At 43.6% G+C, this 25251-nt stretch overlaps 1 protein-coding gene across 1 annotated transcript in view; it reads left to right on the top strand.

Annotated features, from left to right (window-relative positions):
• Positions 1–1079: 1079 nt before the first annotated feature.
• Positions 1080–25251, top strand: part of PSME1 (proteasome activator subunit 1) — a 73911-nt gene continuing 49739 nt past the window's right edge. The window contains exons 1-4 of the mRNA XM_069761860.1: positions 1080–1229; positions 10028–10060; positions 17176–17238; positions 19809–19904. Coding sequence (XP_069617961.1) covers positions 1191–1229; positions 10028–10060; positions 17176–17238; positions 19809–19904 — 231 coding nt within the window. The 5' untranslated portion in view covers positions 1080–1190. The remainder of the gene's footprint in view (positions 1230–10027; positions 10061–17175; positions 17239–19808; positions 19905–25251) is intronic.

A 25251-nucleotide genomic window follows, 5' to 3' on the forward strand; every position in this document is an offset into this window, starting at 1 on the left:
CCTGTCCTGTATATATACACTGCACAGTACCTCTCCTCCTATCCTGTATATATACACTGCACAGTACCGCTCCTCCTATCCTGTATATATACACTGCACAGTACCGCTCCTCCTGTCCTGTATATATACACTGCACAGTACCACTGCTCCTGTCTTTTATATATACACTGCACAGTACCACTCCTCTTGTCTTGTATATATACACTGCACAGTACCTCTCCTCCTATCCTGTATATATACACTGCACAGTACCGCTCCTCCTGTCCTGTATATATACACTGCACAGTACCACTGCTCCTGTCCTTTATATATACACTGCACAGTACCACTCCTCTTGTCTTGTATATATACACTGCACAGTATTTCTTTTCCTGTTTGTATATATACACTGCACAGTACTACTTCTGCTGTTCTGTATATACACTGCACAAGACCACTCTTCCTGTCCTGTATATTCACACTGCACAGTACCATTTCTCCTGTCATTTATATACATTGTGGGTGAGGCGACATTGGACTTTGGCAGCGTCAATATTGTTTTATTATTTTCAGCATTCCTATGGGCAAATAAAAACAAATATTGGAAAACCCATTGACGGTAAATAGATTATCCCAAGTAATCCTTTATCCTGAGAACTTTACAATTGCTGGAGGTCCAACCGCTGGGATCCCCATGATTCCGAGAACCAGAGAGAATGCCATTTAAATAGAGCTGTGCGGAATCCGCAGTGTTTTTACATCTGCTCCAATAGAAAACTGCGGAATCCACAGTAGAAAACGCGATAAATCCGCAGGAAAAACCGCAGCGGTTTTGCCCTGCGGATTTATCAAATCCGCTGCGGAAAAATCCGCAGTGGACCATTCTACGTGTGCACATACCCTAAAGAAAACCATAGGACAAGGAGAACATTTAGCAACTCAGTTGAGTCTTGAACTCACTTTGGTATGTATGATATGCAGAAGTGTCTGTCTTTCCTTACTAATAATTGTGTACACACAACCTTTCTGCATACACATGCTAATATACTTTAACTCCTTCATCTCTATTATAATGAACACAACCTCTTTCACTAGCTCCTCCTTCAGAAAAGTCCCTTTTTCCTTTCCTTTCACTTTCTCTTCAAGACTCCACATCCTAAGCAGAAGCAGCCATACAGATACTGGGACTATTCTGTAATAAATAGTCAGGAATGGCAAATGTAACTGTGTCTCCAGCAGCCATCGAAAAGGTGAGGTACCCCAGAGTATGTCTGCGTGGCTTAAGAGCTAGTAACAATGAGGCCCTAAATCTGCCCTGTCATGAATGTGTCTGTCTGTCTACATTTCCTGCTCTCAATAACAAGTTGTTGACACATCCTTGAACACAGTGGATAAATATATATTACTTTTAGGAAACATTAGGAGATCTGATACATGTAGGGGCAGAGCTAGTAACATTGGTATAGCATTGACAGAGAACTAGGGTTACACGGACAGGGCCGCTTCATAACACAAAGCCCTACAGTCTGGAAATAGGGAAGAAATCTGATCTGAAATTACGCTACAGAAGAGTCTAGGGGCAAGAAACTTGTAGATTAAGTGACCTGCCGACTGAAGATTGAATATCACAGCAGATTTTTGGTACGAGGCCAGTTTTTTGCTTTCATATGCGCAACTTAAGGTCTACTGAGGTATATAAATGGAATTATGCACTGCGTTAAGTTAACAAGGCCAAGATGAAGCACTACGTGTTTCCTAACCTACTGAGTTGCACGAGGCTGAAGTTGGTTTCTTATTTGTCGGTTTCTTATTCGGCAATTGTTTCTTTTCTGTTTTTTATAGGTTTAACAGCAAAAAATAATCATCACAATAATAAAAGACAATGCAGCGAGGAGCCCTGATGTGAATACACTTAAAAACGGCTACAAAAACAATAAAACTGGCACAAAAATGGGCATCAAAGTGGGCACCAAAGAGCGCTGAAGAAAGGGTTAAATGCCTTTGGGCCACTGATCTCACACTGCAGACATATAGAACAGGGAGCCCCACATCAAAACCAGTTATCTCCAGCCTGGCCCAAATGGATTCTGGGCATCAGAACTGGCATCAAAGTGGGCAGACAGTCAATTTTGGCCATTTGAATAAGTAACTGATGTTTTTAAGGGGTTAAATGCCTTTGGGCCACTGATACGACACTTAAAATACACAGACAGTGATGCCCTGCATCAAACCCAGGTCCCTCCAGCCTGGCCCAAATGGGTTCTGGGCACCAGAACTGGCATCAAAGTGGGCAAACAGCCCATTTACACAGATTTAAATACGTGATGTTTTTAAGGGGTTAATAATAATAATTTTTATTTATATAGCGCCAACATATTCCGCAGCGCTTTACAAATTATAGAGGGGACTTGTACAGACAATAGACATTACAGCATAACAGAAATCACAGTTCAAAATAGATACCAAGAGGAATGAGGGCCCTGCTCGCAAGCTTACAAACTATGAGGAAAAGGGGAGACACGAGAGGCGGATGGTAACAATTGCTTTAGTTATTCGGACCAGCCATAGTGTAAGGCTCAGGTGTTCATGTAAAGCTGCATGAACCAGTTAACTGCCTAAGTATGTAACAGTACAGACACAGAGGGCTATTAACTGCATAAAGTGAATGAGAACATGATGTGAGGAACCTGATTGTTTTTTTTTTATAAATAGGCCACACAGGGATCGTTAGGTTAATGCATTGAGGCGGTAGGCCAGTCTGAACAAATGAGTTTTTAGGGTACGCTTAAAACTGTGGGGATTGGGGATTAATCGTATTAACCTAGGTAGTGCATTCCAAAGAATCGGCGCAGCACGTGTAAAGTCTTGGAGACGGGAGTGGGAGGTTCTGATTATTGAGGATGCTAACCTGAGGTCATTAGCGGAGCGGAGGGCACGGGTAGGGTGGTAGACTGATACCAGGGAGGAGATGTAGGGTGGTGCTGAGCCATGGAGTGCTTTGTGGATGAGGGTTAAATGCCTTTAGGCCACTGATACGACACTTAAAATACACAAAAAGTGATGCTCTGCATCAAACCCAGATCCCTTCGGCCTGGCCCAAATGGGTTCTAGGCACCAGAACTGGCATCAAAGTGGGCAAACAGCCCATTTTCACAGATTTGAATAAGTAACTGATGTTTTTAAGGGGGTTAAATGCCTTTGGTCCACTGATACCACAATGCATACATATAGAACAGGGTGCCCCACATCAAAAACAGGCCTCTTCAGCCTGGCCCAAATGGGTTCTGGGCATCAGAACTGGCATCAAAGTGGGGAAACAGCCCATTTTCACTGATTTGAATAAGTAACTGATGTTTTTAAGGGGTTAAATGCCTTTGGGCCACTGATACCACAGTGCATACATATCGAACATGGAGCCTCACATCAAAAACAAGTCCCTCCAGCCTGGCCCAAATGGGTTCTGGGCACCAGATCTGGCATCAAAGTGGGCAAACGTCCCTTTTTTACAGATATTAATAAGTAACTGATGTTTTTAAGGGGTTGAATGCCTTTGAGCCACTGATACCACAGTGCATATGTCAGGAAATAGGAAGAAGTCCTGATTACTTCAATTACACATACAGCTTCAATTTCCTCTGCCTGCCCGCACAAGGCTGGAATTCTAAGCCACTCTTTCTCCCTCCCCCCGCTATACAGCCGTAATGTACAACGAGCCTGCCAGCGTCATTGAAGAATTTATATGGCCCTGTGCTGCTGTCACGATAATGCCAAAAAATGTCTTATTGTGAGTGTAGTTTCAGAAGGACATGGCTAACTACACACACACACTCACAATGCAGCTGCGACCCCTTTCTCTTCCCCCCCACCCCCCCCTCAGCTTCACTCCTACCCGAAACAAAGCCTATGATATAGACTGGGCAACCTGATACTAATGGTGGGCAGGGTGTGGCTTTAAACTGCAGGTGACCAATCCGGCAAAGCCACCCATTGTCCCTCCCCTCTCACTTAGGAATGCCTTTGTCTGAGACCTTGGAATAACATTCTCTGGCGCCCCCTTACCCTCAGGTCAAACAGGGTACTGCACCTAGGGTACTTAGTCGCCAGAAAGGCTGCCTGCTATGTACTGGCTATTGGACACACTGCAGTGAGGGCGATATAACTACTCCCACACAGGCGGGAACAATAATTATCAACGCTGCCATCGCTGCAAAGATTCCCAATCGCACAGAACAAAGTATGCTGCCACCAACTCCAATTAACGGGTCCGGAGCCAACCCAAATCGGTAGCGCAATTCACTTCAGAGGACACAATTCGTTATAGAGCAGAAGAGACAAGCTAGCAATTAAATATTTTACTCCATGAAAAATTAGGCAGTGTTTACAAAGTATAAAAAATATTAGAAAGGAGACAATTCATATATACCGTATTTTCTTGTGTATAAGACGAATGGGCACATAAGACGACCCCCAACGTTTCCATATAAAATATGGAGTTTGGGATATATTCGCCGTATAAGACGGGGGACATCTTATACGACCAGTCATCTTATACGGCATGTACGGTGCGGAAGGTTCCCAGAGTCTGGAGGAGAGGAGACTCTCCTTCAGGCCCTGGGATCCATATTCATGTAAAAAAAGAATAAAAATAAAAAATATGGGATATACTTACCCTCCGACGGCCCGCGGCTCTCAGTGGAGCAAGCGGCAGCCTCCATTCCTAAGGATGCATTGAACGAAGGACCTTTGATGTCGCGGTCGGGTGACCGTGACGTCACCGAAGGTCCTTCGATCAATGCATCCTTAGGATTGGAGGCCGGCCCTTGCACCGATGAGAGCCGCGTGCCGTCGATGGGTAAGTGTATCCCATATTTTGTATTTTTATTCTTGTTTTTTACATGAATATGGATCCCAGGGCCTGAAGGAGAGTCTCCTCTCCTTTAGATCCTGGGAACCATACAGGACTGCTCCCTGCACATGCTGTACCCGGCATATAAGACGACCCCCGACTTTTGAGATGCTTTGCAGGGGTTAAAAAGTCGTCTTATACGCCGGAAAATACGGTACATTATAGATTACAAAATAAAAAACGATTAACATTGAAAAGAGAACTTACAGGTTATATCATGGTATCATCTTGGCTGGCCTGTGGCTTAGGCTACTTTCACATTAGCGTCGGGCTCGGCCCGTCGCAGAGCATCGGGCCCAGGTACCGACGCATGCTGTGGAAGCGCCGCACAACGGGGCAGCGGATGCATTTTTTCCACGCATCCGCTGCCCCATTGTGAGTTGCGGGGAGGAGGGGGCGGAGCTTCCTCCGCGTATGGCGGACACAACGCACAAAAAAAGTTACATTGAACGTTTTTTTTTGTGCCGGCGGTCCACCACAACACGGCGCAACCGTCGCACGACGGTTGCGACGTGTGGCAATATGTTGGTAATGTTAGTCTATGGGGAAAAAACGCTTCCTGCAGACAACTTTTTCATCTTGGCTGGCCTGTGGCTTAGGAGGATAAATACATCCAGATGCATGGAACAGCTTTGCCAAGCTGTGTTAGATCGCTTCCCGGCCAAGACTGAAGGCTGGTCTAAGACTATAGTGACTTATACTTCTGAGCTTGAGACATCACTAAAGGGCTGGTTAATGATATGCACTGATTGGATAGTTCTTTACATTATTCCAAGGTGTCAGACAAAGGCATTCCTGAGTGAGAGGGGAGGGACAACGGGTGGCTTTGCAGGATTGGTCACCTGCAGCTTAAAGCCACACCCTGCCCACCATTAGTATCAGGTTGCCCAGTCTCTGTCATAGGCTTTGTTTCGGGTAGGAGTGAAGCTGAGGGGGGGGGGGGGAGAGAAAGGGGTCGCAGCTGCATTGTGAGTGTGTGTGTGTGTGTGTGGTTAGCCATGTCCTTCTTAAACTACACTCACAATATGACAATTTTTGGCATTATCGTGACAGCAGCACAGGGCCATATAAATTCTTCAATGAAGCTGGCAGGCTCGTCTTACATTACGGCTGTATAGAGGGGGGAGGGAGAAAGAGTGGCTTAGAATTCCAGCCTTGTGTGGGCAGGCAGAGGAAATTGCAGCTCAGAGCGCTGTATGTGTAATTGAAGTAATCAGGACTTCTTCCTATTTCCTGACATATGCACTGTGGTATCAGTGGCTCAAAGGCATTTAACCCCTTAAAAACATCAGTTACTTATTCAAATCTGTGAAAAAGGGCCGTTTGCCCACTTTGATGCCAGATCTGGTGCCCAGAAACCATTTGGGCCAGGCTGGAGGGACCTTGTTTTTGATGTGAGGCTCCATGTTCTATATGTATGCACTGTGGTATCAGTGGCCCAAAGGCATTTAACCCCTTAAAAACATCAGTTACTTATTCAAATCTGTGAAAATGGGCTGTTTGCCCACGTGAATGCCAGTTCTGGTGCCCAGAACCCATTTGGGCCAGGCTGGAGGAACCTTGGTTTGATGCAGGGCATCATTTTCTGTGTATTTTAAGTGTCGTATCAGTGACCCAAAGGCATTTAACCCCTTAAAAACATCAGTTACTTATTCAAATCCGTGAAAATGGGCAGTTTTCCCACTTTGATGCCAGTTCTGATGCCCAGAACCCATTTGGGCCAGGCTGAAGAGACCTGTTTTTGATGTTGGGCTCCCTGTTCTATATGTATGCGCTATGGTATCAGTGGCCCAAAGGCATTTAGCCCCTTAAAACATCAGTTACTTATTCAAATCTGTGAAAATGGGCTGTTTGCCCACTTTGATGCCAGTTCTTGTGCTCAGAACCCATTTGGGCCAGGCCGAAGGGACCTGGGTTTGATGCAGAGCATCACTGTCTGTCAATTTTACGTGTCGTGTCAGTGGCCCAAAGGCATTTAACCCCTTAAAAACATCAGTTACTTATTCAAATATGTGAAAATGGGCTGTTTGCCCACTTTGATGCCAGTTCTGGTGCCCAGAACCCATTTGGGTCAGGCTGAAGGGACCTGGGTTTCATGCAGGGCATCACTTTCTGTGTATTTTAAGTGTCGTATCAGTGGCCCAAAGGCATTTAACCCCTTAAAAACATCAGTTACTTATTCAAATGGCCAAAATTGACTGTCTGCCCACTTTGATGCCAGTTCTGATGCCCAGAACCCATTTGGGCCAGGCTGGAGATAACTGGTTTTGATGTGGGGCTCCCTGTTCTATATGTCTGCAATGTGAGATCAGTGGCCCAAAGGCATTTAACCCTTTCTTCAGTGCTCTTTGGTGCCCACTTTGATGCCCATTTTTGTGCCAGTTTTATTGTTTTTGTAGCCGTTTTAAGTGTATTCACATCAGGGCTCCTCGCTGCATTGTCTTTTATTATTGTGATGATTATTTTTTGCTGTTAAACCTATAAAAAACAGAAAAGAAACAATTGCCGAATAAGAAGTCAACCAATAAGAAACCAACTTCAGCTCCGAATAAGAAACTGAACGATTAAGAAACCAACTTCAGCCTCGTCTGAGTTGCGGCCTTGTGGGCACTAGTAATATCATAGGCAGCTTTACTGGGGCCTTCTGTAGACTCATAACCTGCTCTATAGTTTGATGATTGAAATGAATGAAAACTGTACAAGACATGATGGGGATTGTGGTACTACAGGACCATGTACACAACATTGTCTGGTTTGCACTGAACAGGAAGTTGGGAATTGTTTGTTCATAGAATGTTAGGGTTGGAAGGGATCTCCATGGTCATCGTGTCCAACCCCCTGCTCAATGCAGCGCAGGATTCATTAAACCATCTCAGACAGATGTCTCTCCAGCCTCTGTTTGAAGACTTCCATTGAAGGAGAACTCACCAACTCTCAATGCAGCTTGTTCCACTCGTATCTATGATCATATAGCTTTCACATGTAAAGGCCCGCCATACACAATAGATGACTCCTGGCTGAACTATGGATCAGTTGGCCAGCAGCCATCTTGGTTGGCTTTACCATACACAGGAGCACTCATTCATCTGAGTATTCCAATGTTCTCTATGATGGAGATGTCACCAGACATATCTCCGGGCAGGGGCCAACATACCATTAGTGCAACCTGTGTGGTAGCACAGGGACTCAGTAGGTAAGAAGGCCCACTTCTACCTACTAAACAGTAAGGAGCTTCTGTCACAGACACTTTTATTGCAATGCAAAGGACTTGTGTTCTTGCTCTTCTCTCTGATCCGCCACCGTCTGTGGGAGAACCAAGTCATCGGTAGTCCGAAATCTTCCCCAACAATCAGTTGTCCGTGGTCCGTATACACAGTCACCTGAACCCATCAATATCAGCAGGTTCAGTTGACATTGGTCTAAAGTAAATGCTTTGTACAAAAAGAAAAAAAAAGAGCATGAACCGCACATCCCAAAATCATACGTTGATCTAAAGCCGCTAGGCAAAAATTTATATACTGAACATGTTTTCAGTTTAACATTCTGATCAGACTGTATGAAGCACACTGCCACTTCACGGCAAACCTCGTAGTGGGTCCTACCGCCCTAACGGAGCGGAGCCGTGCGGCAACCACCGCCACAGCGGCCATGCACCAGCAGGGCGGACGACCTGTTGCCCCACAGCACCCATGCTGCGAGACTGAGCCCCCATGACTCCAGACCGCGCCGCCCCACCAGCACAAAGCCACAGCAACAATGGCCGCCACACAGCACCAGCACCAAAATGAAAGGAGCATTGAAAATCACCTTCCTCCAGCTCTTCAGTGAGAGCCAAAATGGGCTAGACCCCTTACTATGCAGTCTCCTGCTAATTAAAATCACCTGTGCCAAATGGGAGGAGTGCTGGTCCAAGAAAAAGACAAGAACATGCTTTGTACAAAAAGAAAAAAAAAAAGAGCATAAACCGCACATCCTGGTGCTGTGTGGCGGCCATTGTTGCTGTGGCTTTGTGCTGGTGGAGCAGCGCGGTCTGGAGTCATGGGGACTCAGTCTTGAAGCATGGGTGCTGTGGGGCAACAGGCCGTCCGCCCTGCTGGTGCATGGCCGCTGTGGCGGTGGTCGCCGCACGGCTCTGCTCCATTAGGGCGGTAGGACCCACTACGAGGTTTGCCGTGAAGTGGCAGTGGGCTTCATACAGTCTGATCAGAATGTTAAACTGAAAACCTCATGTTCAGTATATAAATTTTTTAGATCAACGTATGATTTTGGGATGTGCGGTTCATGCTCTTTTTTTTTTTTTTTTGTACAAAGCATTGGTCTAAAGTAAATGATGTCCCTTACTCATAGCACTAATGTGGTTTCTACTTTTGTCACATATTTCTCTTTTACAATTTTTTTTAAAATGTTCCCATAGTAACAGTAAGTACCGTATGTATGTTGCATATTTGGTGAAGATTTTTCTGGAGTGTACCTGCAGTAAAATCCACACTTGTTAGACTCTGATTTCTGTACAAATAATTGACATGGTGCAGATTTTAAAATCCACTGGTCAATATCTGCACAGAAATGTCAAGCTACATGTAGATGAAATTTACTGACATCTTAATTATTTTTTTAGCTGGTTCAATATTATGTTGTGATTTTTAATAAGGTTTGTTTTTTGGTGTTTTTAGTGAATAAAACCATTTAAAAAATGCTGCGGGTTTTTTTGCTGCTTTTTTGCACTTTCCCATTGATTCCTATGGGTGAAAAAGGCTGCAAGAACGCTTAAACAAATCATATGTTGTAGATTTAAAAAACTGCAGTTCTCAAATTCATTCAGGAAAAAAACACAAACGTGTGCATGAGGTTTCAAGAGTCTCATATCTTTTGCTGGTACTGTAAAACACAGATTCTTATTTACATAAAAAAAACACTGCAAAAACTGCTACATGCGAACATGTTTAAAGCATTGCTATTTAGGCAACTGTTTGGAAGTGCTACTTCAATATATAGAGCTCTATATGGTGATTATAGCATGTTTGCTCACACACAGAATGGCATTACACCATGTAGGCTGCCAACAGAAAGTATCACATAGAGGTTTACATATCACAATTTTTGAGATGATGCTAAGCCATGTATTAATACTTCTTGTTACAGGTAAATGGATTCCAAAGCCAACTCTCCAAGGAGGTAAGTTATCAATGTTATTGTTATGGGGTGTGTAAATTTCTGATGTATTTTAGATTTCTTTAAAAGTCAAAAACTTTAATTTTTGGTTTAAAAATACCTTTCCCAGTGCCGACAATACCAAATAACAAATATAATAGAGGTCTTAACAATAACCTAGCAATTCCCTATACTTATCTGCTGTCCCTTCCTGGCAGTGGAGGTTGGCACCCTATTAAATACGGTTGTTTGGCGCCCCCCACTCCGCAGCGGCTGTCCTCGACTAGCCCTGATAAATCTTATTTTGCTATTGGTGGGAAAACAATAAGCAATATAAAGAAATGAAGGGATAGTGCTTATTAATTAAAAGAAGTAGGTCATTGTAGAAATTAAACACCCTCATCCACAGAGCACTAGTCTCTCAAAAATAAACATATCCTGTGATGCCCATACATGGTCTCTTCACAGCTCAACAGGACTTGTACACCTAGTGAGAGGGCTCATATAGCCAATCAATAGCTAATCAAACAGCCTGGTTCAGCCAAAAATCAACTGTCCACCATAGTTCACATAGGGACACATAAATATACAATTAATGGACATTGATAGGAAATTGAAAAGAACATAGCTGGGTGTTATCCCAAATTTAGCTTCCAGCCTCGACGCGTTTCCCCGTCATACGGTTCATCAGGAGGCACAATATGGAAACCCCCCACAAGTGACACCATTTTGGAAAGTAGACCCCCTAAGGAACAAATCTAGATGTGTAGTGAGCACTTTGAACCCCCAATTGTTTCACTAAAGTTTAGAATGTAGAGCCGTGAAAATTAAAAATATCTATTTTTCCACGAAAATGATATTTTAGCCCCCAAATTTTTATTTTCACAAGGGTAATTGTCATGATATTGTATGAAATATAATATGATGTTGTAGCTTTGTCCTTCACCCCCAATTGTTTCACCAAAGTTTAGAAAGAGCCGTGAAAATTAAAAAATCTTTTTTTTCCACAAAATTATCTTTTAGCCCTCAATTTTTTAATTTTCCTAAGGGTAACAGGAAAAATTGGACACCAAAAGTTGTTGTCCGATTTGTCCTGAGTACGCTGATACCCCATATGTGGGGGAAACCACCGTTTGGGCTCATGGCAGAGCTCAGAAGGGAAGGAGTGGTGTTTTGGAATGCAGACTTTGATGGAATGGTCTGCGGGCGTCACGTTGCGTTTGCAGAGCCCCTGATGTACTTAAACAGTAGAAACCCCCACATATTGGAAACTAGACTCCCCCAAGGAACTTATCTATATGTGTTGTGACACCTTTGAACCCCCAAGTGTTTCGCTAAAGTTTACAATGCAGAGCCATGAAAATAAAAAATATATATTTTTCCACGAAAATGATATTTTAGCCCCTAAATTTTTATTTTCACAAGGGTAATTGTCATGATTTTGTATGAAATATAATATGATGTTGTAGCTTTGTCCTTCAGCCCATGCTGGGGGCTAAAACCCCCCCTTCTCTCTCTGGCTCTCTTTGTTTCCCTGTGTGCTTCGGAATGTATGGTAGAAGGGGGTTTTATTGCCCGGGCCATAAATTCCAGGCTCGAACCAAGTTACTCGTACCCCTCCCAACTGCACTAGCTGAAACTGGTAGAGAAGCTTCCAGAATCCATGAGAGTCTTTGTTTTAATATGATAAGATATTGGGCCAACGACTTGGGCTACGAGAATATTGAATATATATTCTTAACGTCCATCGGCGGATCTGTCACCCGCTGTAAACATGAGCTTCTAACTCCATCAGGTAAAAAAGTAGGGATTTCTCTGTAATTATGCATCACAAATAGGACATATTTGATCTCATTAGAATGCCAATGTTAATACGAGATGAATGCTGGGTTTGTTATGACTATGACATGTTCTGTAGCGGAGTTACAGGCATTAGACAAATTTAGGTTAAATTTACTTAGACTGAAGAGGTAGGAGGGTCTGGGATAGCCAGCCCTTTCTGTGATGTCACGGGCTGCAGGCTATAAGTGTTTTGCCAGACCCCAGCAGTGAGTCTGTCTGCTGGAGCCCATGTGAGTCTGACTTGAAGAGCTGTTCCTATCCAGAGTCCTGATGCACTGGGACAGATGGAAACTCCACTAGCCTGGTTGCCTCACATGATCTGAACACATGTAAGTGTTATTTCTCATTTAACCCCTGTTATTTTTATAATTACCTTGTAGATATTTTCAATTGTCTCATATTGTAACATCTTTATATAACTTTTTATAAACACTGCCTTCTTTCGGAGTAAAATATATACATTACTAGTTTTCGTTCTTCCTGCTCTAAAACGTACCCTAAGTCTTCTGAAGGGAATTACGCTGCTGTTTTGGGTTAGCTTCGTACCCGTTTAATCGAAGCTGGTGGCAGCTTACCATGTGCAGGCCTTTGGGTGTCGTTGTAGCGACTGCGGCGTTGATAATTATTGTTCCTGCCTGAGTGGGAGTAGTTCATCGCGTCGCTGCAGCATGCCCAATAGCCAGTACATAGCAGGCAGCCTTTCTGGCGACTAATTACCCTAGGTGCAGTACCTAATCTGACCTGAGAGAAAGGGGGGCGCCAGAGAGCTTCAAGTTCTAAGTGGAACTGTAAGCGGGGTATATTGTGGAGTGGAGGGATAACTAAGATAAGCCCCCCTGCACATGTGATAGCCGTCTGTTGGCCTAAAGTCACCCTGATCCGTGACGTGGGGGTGACGGTCACGGTGTGAATCGTGACAGGAGAAATTGGACTGCCAAAGTTGTCCAATTTGTCCTGAGTATGCTGATACCCCATATGTGGGGGGAACCACCGTTTGGGTTCATGGCAGAGCTCGGAAGGGAAGGAGTGGTGTTTCGGAATGCACACTTTGATGGAATGGTCTGCGGGCGTCACGTTGCGTTTGCAGAGCCCCTGATGTACCTAAACAGTAGAAACCCCCACAAGTGACCCCATATTGGAAACTAGACCCCCCCAAGGAACTTATCTATATGTGTTGTGAGAACTTTGAACCCCCAAGTGTTTCGCTAAAGTTTATAATGCGGAGCCGTGAAAATAAAAAATATATTTTTTTCCACGAAAATGATATTTTAGCCTCCAAATTTTTATTTTCACAGGGGTAACAGGAGAAATTGGACTGCAAAAGTTGTTGTCCAATTTGTCCTGAGTACGCTGATACCCCATATGTGGAGGGAACCACTGTTTGGGTACACGGCAGAGCTCGGAAGGGAAGGTGCACCATTTTACTTTTTCAACGCAGAATTGGCTGGAATTGAGATCGGACGCCATGTTGCATTTAGAGAGCCCCTGATGTGCCTAAACAGTGGAAACCCCCCAATTCTAACTCCAACCCTAACCCCAACGCACCCCTAAACCTAATCCCAACCATAACCCTAACCACACCCTAACCCGAACACACCCCTAACCCTAATCCCAACTCTAACCATAACCCTGACCACACCCCTAACCCCAACACAACCCTAACACCAGCCCTAATCTCAACCCTAACCATAACCCTGACACACCCCTAACCCTAATTCCAACTCTAACCCCAACCGTAAACATAACCCAAACCCTAACTTTAGCCCCAACCCTAACTTTAGCCCCAGCCCCATCCCTAACTTTAGCCCCAACCCTAACTTAGCACCAATCCTAACCCTAACGTTAGCCCCAACCCTAGCCCTAATGGGAAAATGGAAATAAATACATTTTTTTAATTTTATTATTTTTCCCTAACTAAGGGGGTGATAAAGGGGGGTTTGATTTACTATTTATAGCGGATTTTTATAGCGGGTTTTTGTTTGGCAGCTGTCACACGCTGAGAGATGCTTTTTATTGCAAAAAATAGTTTTTGCATCACCACATTTTGAGAGCTATAATTTATCGATATTGTGGCCCACAGAGTCATGTGAGGTCTTGTTTTTTGCGGGACGAGTTGGCGTTTTTATTGGTGTGGGCAGCACGGTGGCGCAGTAGTTAGCACTGCAGCCTTGCAGCGCTGGGGTCCTGGGTTCTAATCCCACCCAGGACAACATCTGCAAAGAGTTTGTATGTTCTCTCCGTGTTTGCGTGGGTTTCCTCCGGGCACTCCGGTTTCCTCCCACATTCCAAAGACATACTGATAGGGAATTTAGATTGTGAGCCCCATCGGGGACAGTGATGATAATGTGTGCAAACTGTAAAGCGCTGCGGAATATATTAGCGCTATATAAAAATAAAGATTATTATTATTTACCATTTTCGGGCACATGACATTTTTTGATCGCTTTTTATTCCGATTTTTGGGAGGCAGAATGAACAAAAACAAGCAATTCCTGAATTTCTTTTGGAGGGGCGTTTATACCGTTCCGCGAGTGGTAAAATTGATAAAGCAGCTTTATTTTTCGGGTTAGTACGATCACAGCGATACCTCATTTATATAATTTTTTTATGTTTTGGCGCTTTTACACAGTAAAATCTATTTTTTTTTTTTTAATTGTTTTTGCATCGCTTCATTCTGAGAGCTATAACTTTTATTTTTCTGCTGATGATGCTGTATGGTGGCTTTTTTTTGCGGGACAAGATGACGTTTTCAGCGGTACCATGTTTATTTACAGTCATGGCCAAAAGTATGGACACCCCTGCAATTCTGTCAGATAATACTCATTTTCTTCCTGAAAATGATTGCAAACACAAATTATTTGGTATTATTATCTTCATTTAATTTGTCTTAAATGGAAAAACACAAAAAGAATTGTCCTAAAGCCAAATTGGATATAATTCCACACCAGAACATAAAAAAGGGGGTGGACAAAAGTATTGGCACTGTTCTGTTCGAAAGATCATGTGATGCTTCTCTAATTTGTGTAATTAACAGCACCTGTAACTTACCTGTGGCACCTGACAGGTGTTGGCAATAACTAAATCACACAATGCAGCCAGTTGACATGGATTAAAGTTGACTCAACCGCTGTCCTGTGTCCTTGTGTGTACCACATTGAGCATGGAGAAAAGAAAGACGACCAAAGAACTTTCTGAGGACTTGAGAAACCAAATTGTGAGGAAGCATGAGCAATCTCAAGGCTACAAGTCCATCTCCAAAGACCTGAATGTTCCTGTGTCTACCGTGCACAGTGTCATTAAGAAGTTTAAAGCCCATGGCACTGTGGCTAACCTCCCTAGATGTGGACAGAAAAGAAAAATTGACAAGAGATTTCAACGCAAGATTGTGCGGATGTTGGATAAAGAACCTCGACTAACATCCAAACAAGTTCAAGCTGCCCTGCAGTCCGAGGGTACAACAGTGTCAACCCGTACTATCCGTCGGTGTCTGAATGAAAAGGGACTGTATGGTAGGAGACCCAGGAAGACCCCACTTCTTACCCCGAGACATAAAAAAACCAGGCTGGAGTTTTCCAAAACTTACCTGAAAAAGCCTAAAACGTTTTGGAAGAATGTTCTCTGGTCAGATGAGACAAAAGTAGAGCTTTTTGGGCAAAGGCATCAACATAGAGTTTACAGGAGGAAAAAAAAGAGGCATTCAAAGAAAAGAACACGGTCCCTACAGTCAAACATGGCGGAGGTTCCCTGATGTTTGGGGGTTGCTTTGCTGCCTCTGGCACTGGACTGCTTGACCGTGTGCATGGCATTATGAAGTCTGAAGACTACCAACAAATTTTGCAGCATAATGTAGGGCCCAGTGTGAGAAAGCTGGGTCTCCCTCAGAGGTCATGGGTCTTCCAGCAGGACAATGACCCAAAACACACTTCAAAAAGAACTAGAAAATGGTTTGAGAGAAAGCACTGGAGACTTCTAAGGTGGCCAGCAATGAGTCCAGACCTGAATCCCATAGAACACCTGTGAAGAGATCTAAAAATGGCAGTTTGGAGAAGGCAGCCTTCAAATATCAGGGACCTGGAGCAGTTTTCCAAAGAATGGTCTAAAATTCCAGCAGAGCTTTGTAAGAAACTCATTGATGGTTACCGGAAGCGGTTAGTCGCCGTTATTTTGGCTAAAGGTTGTGCAACCAAGTATTAGGCTGAGGGTGCCAATACTTTTGTCTGGCCCATTTTTGGAGTTTTGTGTGAAATGATCAATGTTTTGCTTTTTGCTTCATTCTCTTTTGTGTTTTTTTATTTAAGACAAATTAAATGAAGAAAAAAATACCAATTAATTTGTGTTTGCAATCATTTTCAGGAAGAAAATGAGTATTATCTGACAGAATTGCAGGGGTGTCAATACTTTTGGCCATGACTGTATATCTGTCTTTTTGATCACATTTTATTTTTTGTTTGGCAGTATGATGATAAAGCATTTTTTTTGCCTCTTTTTTTTTTTTTTTCGGTGTTCACTGAAGGGGTTAACTAGTGGGATAGTTTTATAGAGCAGGTTGTTAAGGACGTTGCGATACCAAATATGTGTACTTTTATTGGGTTTTTTTAAAATTTACATAAATAAATGGATTTATTGGAAAATATTTATTTTTTTCTTTATTTGGGGATTTTTTTTTTATACATTCTATTTTTTTTTTCTTTATAACATTGTCCCAGGGTGGGACATCATTTTATTACATCCGATCGCTGATCTGACACTTTGCATAGCACTGTGTCAGATCAGCGATCTGACAGGCAGTGCAGGAAGCCACCTCACTTCAGGACCCGGAAGGAGCTCCGCGGCCATTTTGGATTCGGGGACTCCTTCTAGAAGACCGGAACAACGCGATCGCATTGCATTGTTCCGGTGGGAGAGTGCAGGGAGCCCCCGTCCCTGCTCGATGCCCCTCTATGTCGCTGTCACTACTGACATCGGCATCAGAGGGGTTAAATGCCCACGATCGGTGCTAGCGCCGATCGTGGGCATTGCTGTGGGGTGTCAGCTGTCACATACAGCTGACACCCGCACGCGATCGCCTCGGTGTTCACCGTAAGACCGCGTGATTGTGCCGCCGTACTAGTACTGCAGTGTGCGGGAACTCAGTTCCCGCAGAGCAGTATTACGACGCATGTCAGGAAGGGGTTAAAGGGATTACATGTTACACATTTGATTAATTTCCCTGGCTCTATATTATATGTTTTGTTAGTATTTTAGATTTCCCAATAACCTTTGTTCTTTTTACTCTCCATTCTTTATCAATATTTTAGGCTGACGGGCTAATCTCAGTGGCATTTCCTAAGAAAATTGATGAGTTAGACAAACTTCTCAGTGTAAGTTATAATGTAATAAATCCATTTACGGCAATTACTGTAATTTGGTATAAACGTCCTCCAATATCTTTTTTTCACCTACAAAATAAATAGTGATACTCCTTGTTTATGTAGAGTAGTAGGTAAAGTATGAGTAATTACTTAATAAATCACCTGTACAAATGATGATGAAAAACTTTGCAATATATAATTTTAGAGAAAAATTACATAAAGAGAAATTGCTGTAGCTTTTAGTGATTAGAACCTGCAGAGGGAAATGGCCAGAAATTGTTTTAATTCCCACCAAACACACAGGAGTGCTCGTTTATGATAAAGCCACAACCAGACCCCTTTGGCAAGCAGTGGCATATTTGCCAGAGAACAAAAAGATCATCCGTTGGTAATGTGCCAGATCCTTCTCTCCCAATTTCATGTACAGGTGCTTCTCACAAAATTAGAATATAATCAAAAAGTTAACTTATTTCAGTTCTTCAATACAAAAAGTGACACTCATATATTATATAGAGTTAATACAAACAGAGTGATCTATTTCAAGTGTTTATTTCTGTTAATGTTGATGATTATGGCTTACAGCCAATGAAAACCCAAAAGTCATTATCTCAGTAAATTAGAATACTTCATAACACCAGCTTGAAAAATTATTTTAAAATCCGAAATGTTTGCCTACTGAAATTTATGTACAGTAAATGCCCTCAATACATGGTCGGGGCTCCTTTTGCATTAAGTACTGCATCAATGCAGTGTGGAATTGAGGCGATCAGCCTGTTGCACTTCGGATTATAAGATGCATCGGACCATAAGACGCACCCCAAATTTTCTGAAGGAAAATAGGGGGGAAAAAGTGTCAAATGGGGGTCCATCTTACAGTCCGAATTCAGCTTACCAGGGAAAGGATCGGCACGGGTCGTTCGGTGGTTCAGGAGTGGTCACGGGTCGTTCGGTGGTCCAGGCTGGTGCTGTGGCCTCTGGGAAATCCCATCCCAGGCTGGTGCGTTGTCGGTGCTCTGTGTGGTGGTGGTGCTCTGTGTTGCGGCGGTGCTCTGTCCGGTGGTGGTGCTCTATGGGGCTGCTGTGCTCTGTGGGGTGGCTGTGCTCTGTGGGGCGGCAGCACTCTGTGGGGAGGCAGCGCTCTGTGGTGTGGCGGTGGCAGGGCTCTTGTGCTGCATGGGGGGCTCCGCTGGCATTTAGTCAAAGCCCGGAGGCCCCTGCGGCTCTGTTGCTGCAATTCGATGGCCTCCGGGAATATGGCCGCCGGGGGCGGCGCATGCTTAGATTCAGATCTCGACAACGAGATCTCGTCTCCTGAGATGCCGTGATCTGAATCTGAGCATGCGCCGCCCCTGGCGTCCATTTTCCCGAGGCCACCGCATCGCAGCTGCGGAGACCTCCGGGCTTTGATGAAATGCCGGCGGAGCCCCCCATGCAGCACAGAGCCCCGCCGCCACCACACCACAGAGCGCCATCAGTGCTGCACCACAGAGCACTGCCAACTTCGCACCAGCCTGGAAAGGGAGGCTGCATCAGGACCGCCGCTAGGGGGACCGCCGCCACAGGATTTGTAAGTATATTCTGACCATAAGACGCACCCCAATTTTCCAGAAAAATATTTGGGGAAAAAAGTGCGTCTTATGGTCCGAAAAATACGGTACATAACTCTGTTATTTTAAAGTCATAAATGTTTCGCCAAAGATTAAAAAATAATCAGACATAATTGTGATTTTTGGTAAGGTAATAGCACGGCACTCCTTATATAGTGAGGTGCACGAATAGGGTACCAATCCCAATATAAAGTAAAGAAATCCGGCACTCTCAATTCATATGCAAAAAAAAGTTTGACAGAGTTTTATTGATCCACTGTGACAAATACTATAGGGCCATACAAACAGAGAGCCATACAGAAAGGGGATATCCCCTTTCTGTATGGCTCTCTGTTTGTATGGCCCTATATCACCCTATGGCTATGGCCATATTTAGGTCTGTGATTTCCATATACTATTATTGTCCCAGGATCCGCCTCAATAGTCTTAAGTGCATTTATCCCACAGATCCTTTGCATTTGTTAGCCTTACATTATAGAACCCCCCTCCCCTTTTTTTCTAAAGTCAATGTTTTTCCACTGTTATGGTTTCTTCATGTTCATGTTGTGTGTTCTACACTGATATGCATTTTTTTATGTTTATTTACTAGAGTTCTGATGATGGCCTAGGTATTGGCCGAAACGTCAACATATTATTTGTCACAGTGGATCAATAAAACTCTGTCAAACTTTTTTTTTCATATGAATTGAGAGTGCCGGATTTCTTTACTTTTTAATTGTGATTTTTGTTCAGTATAACTTAAATAACTTTTCTTTGGATGCTTGTCTGGTGTTAATGGCAACATTCTGCTAACTATAGCAAACCTCTCCTGTTTGAAAGTGGTAGAATTTGTTCCCATCAGGAAAAATACTATTCTTTGTGGTGCAAATATGTAGTTTTTAAACATGTATAATCTTGAATGTGCACTTTCCTTCATAAATATGCCCCATAGTTCGGTCTTTTGGCCTTAATGTGTATTTTTTATATTGTCAGTCTCCAGAACTGAATGTTTCTGATTTGAAAACATTAAAAGCTGAGCTAGATATACCAATCCCAGACCCTGAGAAAGAAAAACAAAAGGAGAAAGAGGTAAGCGTATTATTCATTTGGTCACAGGTAAAATAAAAGGATCCTGTCACATGGAAAAACGCTATCAACCTGCTGATGTGGGGTTAATCTGTAGGTTAATAGCGTTCAGAGGTCTTGTCGCACTGAAAGCCCCACTACCGAGAGGAAATTAACTTTATTTCTCCTGGCAGCCTTGAGCTTTCAGTCACCACTTAGTACATAATGAGCGGTGGCTGTAACCATGCCCTGGCACTGACTGACAGGTTTCTCAGCAGTGTATTAGTACAGAGGCGGTTGTCAATCAGTGCCGAGCATGGTTTCAGCCACTGTTCACTATGTACTGAGTGGTAACTGAAGCCACGCCAGCCCACTCTTGTGACTGAAAGCCTGAGGCTTCCGGGATGAATAAAGTAAATTTCATCTTGGTTTTCTGGGATTTTAGTGTGGCAACTACAAGGCTTCTGAATACTAATAACCTGCAGAATATTAGCGTTATTTTTCACATGACACATGTCTTACTACAATCTGTTTCACAAATGGAAGTTTCCCATCAGAGTGAATGAGCCAGTAAAAAAAAATGGACAACATATGGTTGGTATCCGTGTGCTGTCTGCTTTTACTGTTTACTTACTTCTAGAAGTTCTGGAAACCTCCTTTTGATCTGTACAAGAAAAACAAATTACACACAGATGGTAAAAATGCAGACAGATAAAATATAGACCATAACTTGGATGAAACATCATCCATTTTTTGTAGACACAAAGAAGACAATGATGAATGAATAAAGCCTTAGCCTTTAATTTACTAAATCTGCTGCATTAAATGGCTGCAGATAGGTGGTCATTTAAAGGGAACCTGTCACCTGAATTTGGCGGGACCAGTTTTGAGTCATATGGGCGGAGTTTTCGGGTGTTTGATTCACCCTTTCCTTACCCGCTGACTGCATGCTGGCCGAATTATTGGATTGAAGTTCATTCTCTGTCCTCCGTAGTACACGCCTGCGCAAGGCGGGGTGATCTTCAGGGTCATCGTATCCAGGGTCGTCTTCTCCAGGGTCGTCGTCTCCGCGGTCGTCGTCTCCGGGGTCGTCGTCTTCTTCAGGGTGGTCTTCAGGGTCGTCGTCTTTAGGGTCATCGTCAGGGAGATCCAGAGTGATTACCAAAAACCATTTCAAAAAGCTTGAACTTGGAAATGTAGCAGAAGTTACAAGAAGGCTGAGGAACTGCCGAGAACCAGCTGATGGTACTGGAACCCGGATGAGTGGCCAAAGGTGCAAGAGCCAATGGAACTACTGAGGACCAGCTGATGGTACTGGAACCCGGTTACTAAGCAGGAGGTACCCGTGCCAGAAAGCACTACCAAGGACCACCAGACATTGGTGGAACTCGGATACCGAGAAGGAGGCACCTAAGCCAAAGGCTTTGCCTGGAACCAGCTGACGGTACTGGAACCCAGGGGGACCTATTCAAGATTGACTTCCAAAGATCCAGCTAATGGTGCAGGAACTCAGACAGGCAGCAGAAGGTCCACATGAAAAAAAATTGCAAGGCAGTGAGCTGGCCAGAGTTACCGAAAACCCACAGTCCTACAGGGGGAGGTTGTCCTATTGGCACTACAGAACCAGCCTTGATTACCAGTTCCCGAAGACCACATAGGAAGCACCTAAACTGCAGGCACCATAGAGTTGGCTAACCCGACGGCAACTTGACAGGACACCGTATTGGAGGCAGGGTGGATAAAAATCAATGTTTTTTTTAAAAAAATCAAAAAAATTGGATTTTTTTTATTTAAATCATATTTTTTTTATTTAAATCGGATTTTGTTGAATAAACTGCTTTTTAAGGAAAATATTTTACCATCCAAAGGTTCTTCCATCATGAGGTAAAGCTGAGTTGTTTAACTCAGTAGAATAAAGGCTGTATATGTGTAACATTCACAATGCCATTCTCTTCCAGAGGTTTCTGTAGGATTAGTGGGCAGTTTCTCTCCTATATTATCACAGAAGCTCGCTTTACTTACGCAGTTCTCAAAAGTGAATTTGACTCCGCAGAGGTCCCAGCCTCTTCTTCATGGCAAAAATGTTACAACATGAACAGAGTTGAGAAAAAGACCTTAATCCTATTGTTCTACAAACCTATGAATACAGAATCAACCCCTTCAGTGCCAAGTCCAAGAAGTTCAACAATATGTTTCTGATTGTTTGGAGTGGAATAGATCTGCACAACACAAGAAGAATGTGAATCTAAGTGTGAGGAGGAGGAAGGGCAAGCAGACAAGAAAATGAAAGTGAAACTTTGAGCAAAATACTGCAGCATAGCCACAGACAGACAAGTCTGGATCTGTTTGTGTGTACGATCTGAGGTTTATTACATTCTTTCCTTATAATGGCAGCAGGCCGTAAAAGAGATCCAGTTTGGGAATGAGTCATCTTCCTCACCGCACTTCTCATGATGTTGCCTCATTCGCGCCACCAGGCCTTGCATCTCTTTGTTGCATCGTTTGCATTTTGCACGCATGCCTGCCTTACCGATAGGCGAAGGAGCTTCATGAAAATATTCCCAAACTGGGTCTCTTTTATGGCCTGCTGCCATTATAAGGAAAGAATGTAATAAACCTCAGATCGTACACACAAACAGATCCAGACTTGTCTGTCTGTGGCTATGCTGCAGTATTGTGCTCAAAGTTTCACTTTCATTTTCTTGTCTGCTTGCCCTTCCTCCTCCTCACACTTAGATTCACATTCTTCTTGTGTTGTGCAGATCTATTCCACTCCAAACAATCAGAAACATATTGTCTAACTTCTTGGACTTGGCACTGAAGGGGTTGATTCTGTATTCATAGGTTTATAGAACAATAGGATTAAGGTCTTTTTCTCAACTCTGTTCATGTTGTAACATTTTTGCCGTGAAGAAGAGGCTGGGACCTCTGCGGAGTCAAATTCAGTTAGGTAGAAACTTTGATTTAAATCACTGATTTAAATCAAGCCTTACTGACTAGTGATTTAAATCGTGATTTAAATCAGTTAGATTTAAATCAAATCCACCATGATTGGAGGCAAAGTGACCTTGACACTGCCCGGAAACAGCTGGTGTGCTGGAACCAGTCTGGGCAGGAGGGAGTACCCGTGCCAGAGACACTTCTCCCAAGGATTACAGGAGAAACAGAGTGTAGGCTGAGACCTAATTGGAGCAAGTTTAAAATCTGTAGTAGTGTGAATGTGGAGGGAGCAGGAGAAATTGCTGCACACACAGCTGGGGATCAGCTGACGTTACTGAACCCCAAAACACTGGAGCATGTGTTGACTGTGCAGATTGCACTTCCGAGCAGCAACTGGCGGTGTGGGAGCCCAGGTGTTGTGAATTCTGTGGCTGAGTTCACTTCTGTGGTCACAAGTGGTATTGCAGTCTCTGGGCTTCCTCCCTCAGGTGTTTTGGTGAGCTCGTTGGCTGCCTTGCTATTTAGCTCCACCTGAGTCTGTCTTCCTTGCTCCTTGTCAATGTTCCAGTGTTGGATCTGAGCTACTGCATCTTTCCTTGGGCCTGCTGCTCTGCTAGATAAGTGCTTCTAGTTTGTTTTCTGTTTTTTTCTGTCCAGCTTGCTATTGTCTTTTGCTGGAAGCTCTGAGAAGCAGAGGGGTGCACCGCCGTGCTGTTAGTTCGGCACGGTGGGTCTTTTTGCCCCTTTGCGTGGTTTTCGTTTTAGGGTTTTTTGTAGACTGCATAGTTCTCTTTGCTATCCTCGCTCTGTCTAGAATATCGGGCCTCACTTTGCTGAATCTATTTCATTCCTACGTTTGTCTTTTCATCTTGCTAACAGTCATTATATGTGGGGGGCTGCCTATTCCTTTGGGGTATTTCTCTGAGGTAAGTCAGGCTTGTATTTCTATCTTCAGGCTAGTCAGCTCCTCAGGCAGTGCCGAGTTGCATAGGTAGTTGTTAGGCGCAATCCACTGCTGCTTATAGTTGTGTGAGGATAGATCAGGTACTGCAGTCTACAGAGATTCCACGTCTCAGAGCTCGTCCTATTGTTTTTGGTTATTGCCAGATCTCTGTATGTGCGCTGATTACTGCACGCTGTGTTGCCTGATTGCCAGCCATAACAGTACAAGGAGCCACACCAATGATTCCCAATAGAGGGAAAAAAGAAATCCTGACATCATTTTTTTTTCTTAGCTCTGTCTTCAGTCTTTTTTTTCCCCTAGACATTAGAGTGCTTCAGGACACAGCTGTGGACATGGATATTCAGGCTCTGTGCTCCTCAATGGATAATCTCGTTGTAAATGTACAAAAGATTCAAGATACTATTGATCAGAAATCGATGCTAGAACCAAGAATTCCGATTCCTGATTTGTTTTTTGGTGACAGAACTAAGTTCCTGAGCTTCAGAAATAATTGTAAGCTATTTTTGGCTTTGAAACCTCATTCTTCTGGTAATCCTATTCAACAGGTTTTGATTATTATTTCTTTTTTGCGCGGCGACCCACAGGACTGGGCGTTTTCTCTTGCACCAGGAGATTCTGCATTGAGTAATGTTGATGCATTTTTCCTGGCGCTCGGATTGCTTTACGATGAGCCTAATTCAGTGGATCAGGTTGAGAAAAATCTGCTGGCTTTATGCCAGGGTCAGGATGATGTAGAAGTATATTGTCAGAAATTTAGGAAATGGTCAGTACTCACTCTGTGGAATGAATCTGCACTAGCGGCTTTGTTCAGAAAGGGTCTCTCTGAAGCTCTTAAGGATGTAATGGTGGGATTTCCTATGCCTGCTGGTTTGAATGAGTCTATGTCCTTGGCCATTCAGATCGGTCGTCGCTTGCGCGAGCGTAAATCTGTGCACCATCTGGCGGTACTGCCTGAGAGTAAACCTGAGCCTATGCAGTGCGACAGGACTATGACTAAAGTAGAACGGCAAGAACACAGACGTCTGAACAGACTGTGTTTCTATTGTGGTGATTCTACTCATGCTATTTCTAATTGTCCTAAACGCACTAGGCGGTTCGATAGCTCTGCCGTTATTGGTACTGTACAGTCCAAATTCCTTTTGTCCATTACCTTAATGTGCTCTTTGTCATCGTATTCTGTCATGGCGTTTGTGGATTCAGGCGCTGCCCTGAATCTGATGGATTTGGATTATGCTAAACGTTGTGGATTTTTCTTGGAGCCTTTGCGGTGTCCTATTCCGTTGAGAGGAATTGATGTTACACCTTTGGCCAAGAATAAGCCTCAGTACTGGGCCCAGCTGACCATGTGCATGGCTCCTGCACATCAGGAAGTTATTCGCTTTCTGGTACTGCATAATTTGCATGATGTGGTCGTGTTGGGGTTGCCATGGCTACAAACCCATAATCCAGTATTGGATTGGAACTCTA

The sequence above is a fragment of the Ranitomeya imitator genome, chromosome 1 (assembly GCF_032444005.1).
Source record: "Ranitomeya imitator isolate aRanImi1 chromosome 1, aRanImi1.pri, whole genome shotgun sequence".
In the NCBI taxonomy this organism is placed as follows: Eukaryota; Metazoa; Chordata; class Amphibia; order Anura; family Dendrobatidae; genus Ranitomeya; species Ranitomeya imitator.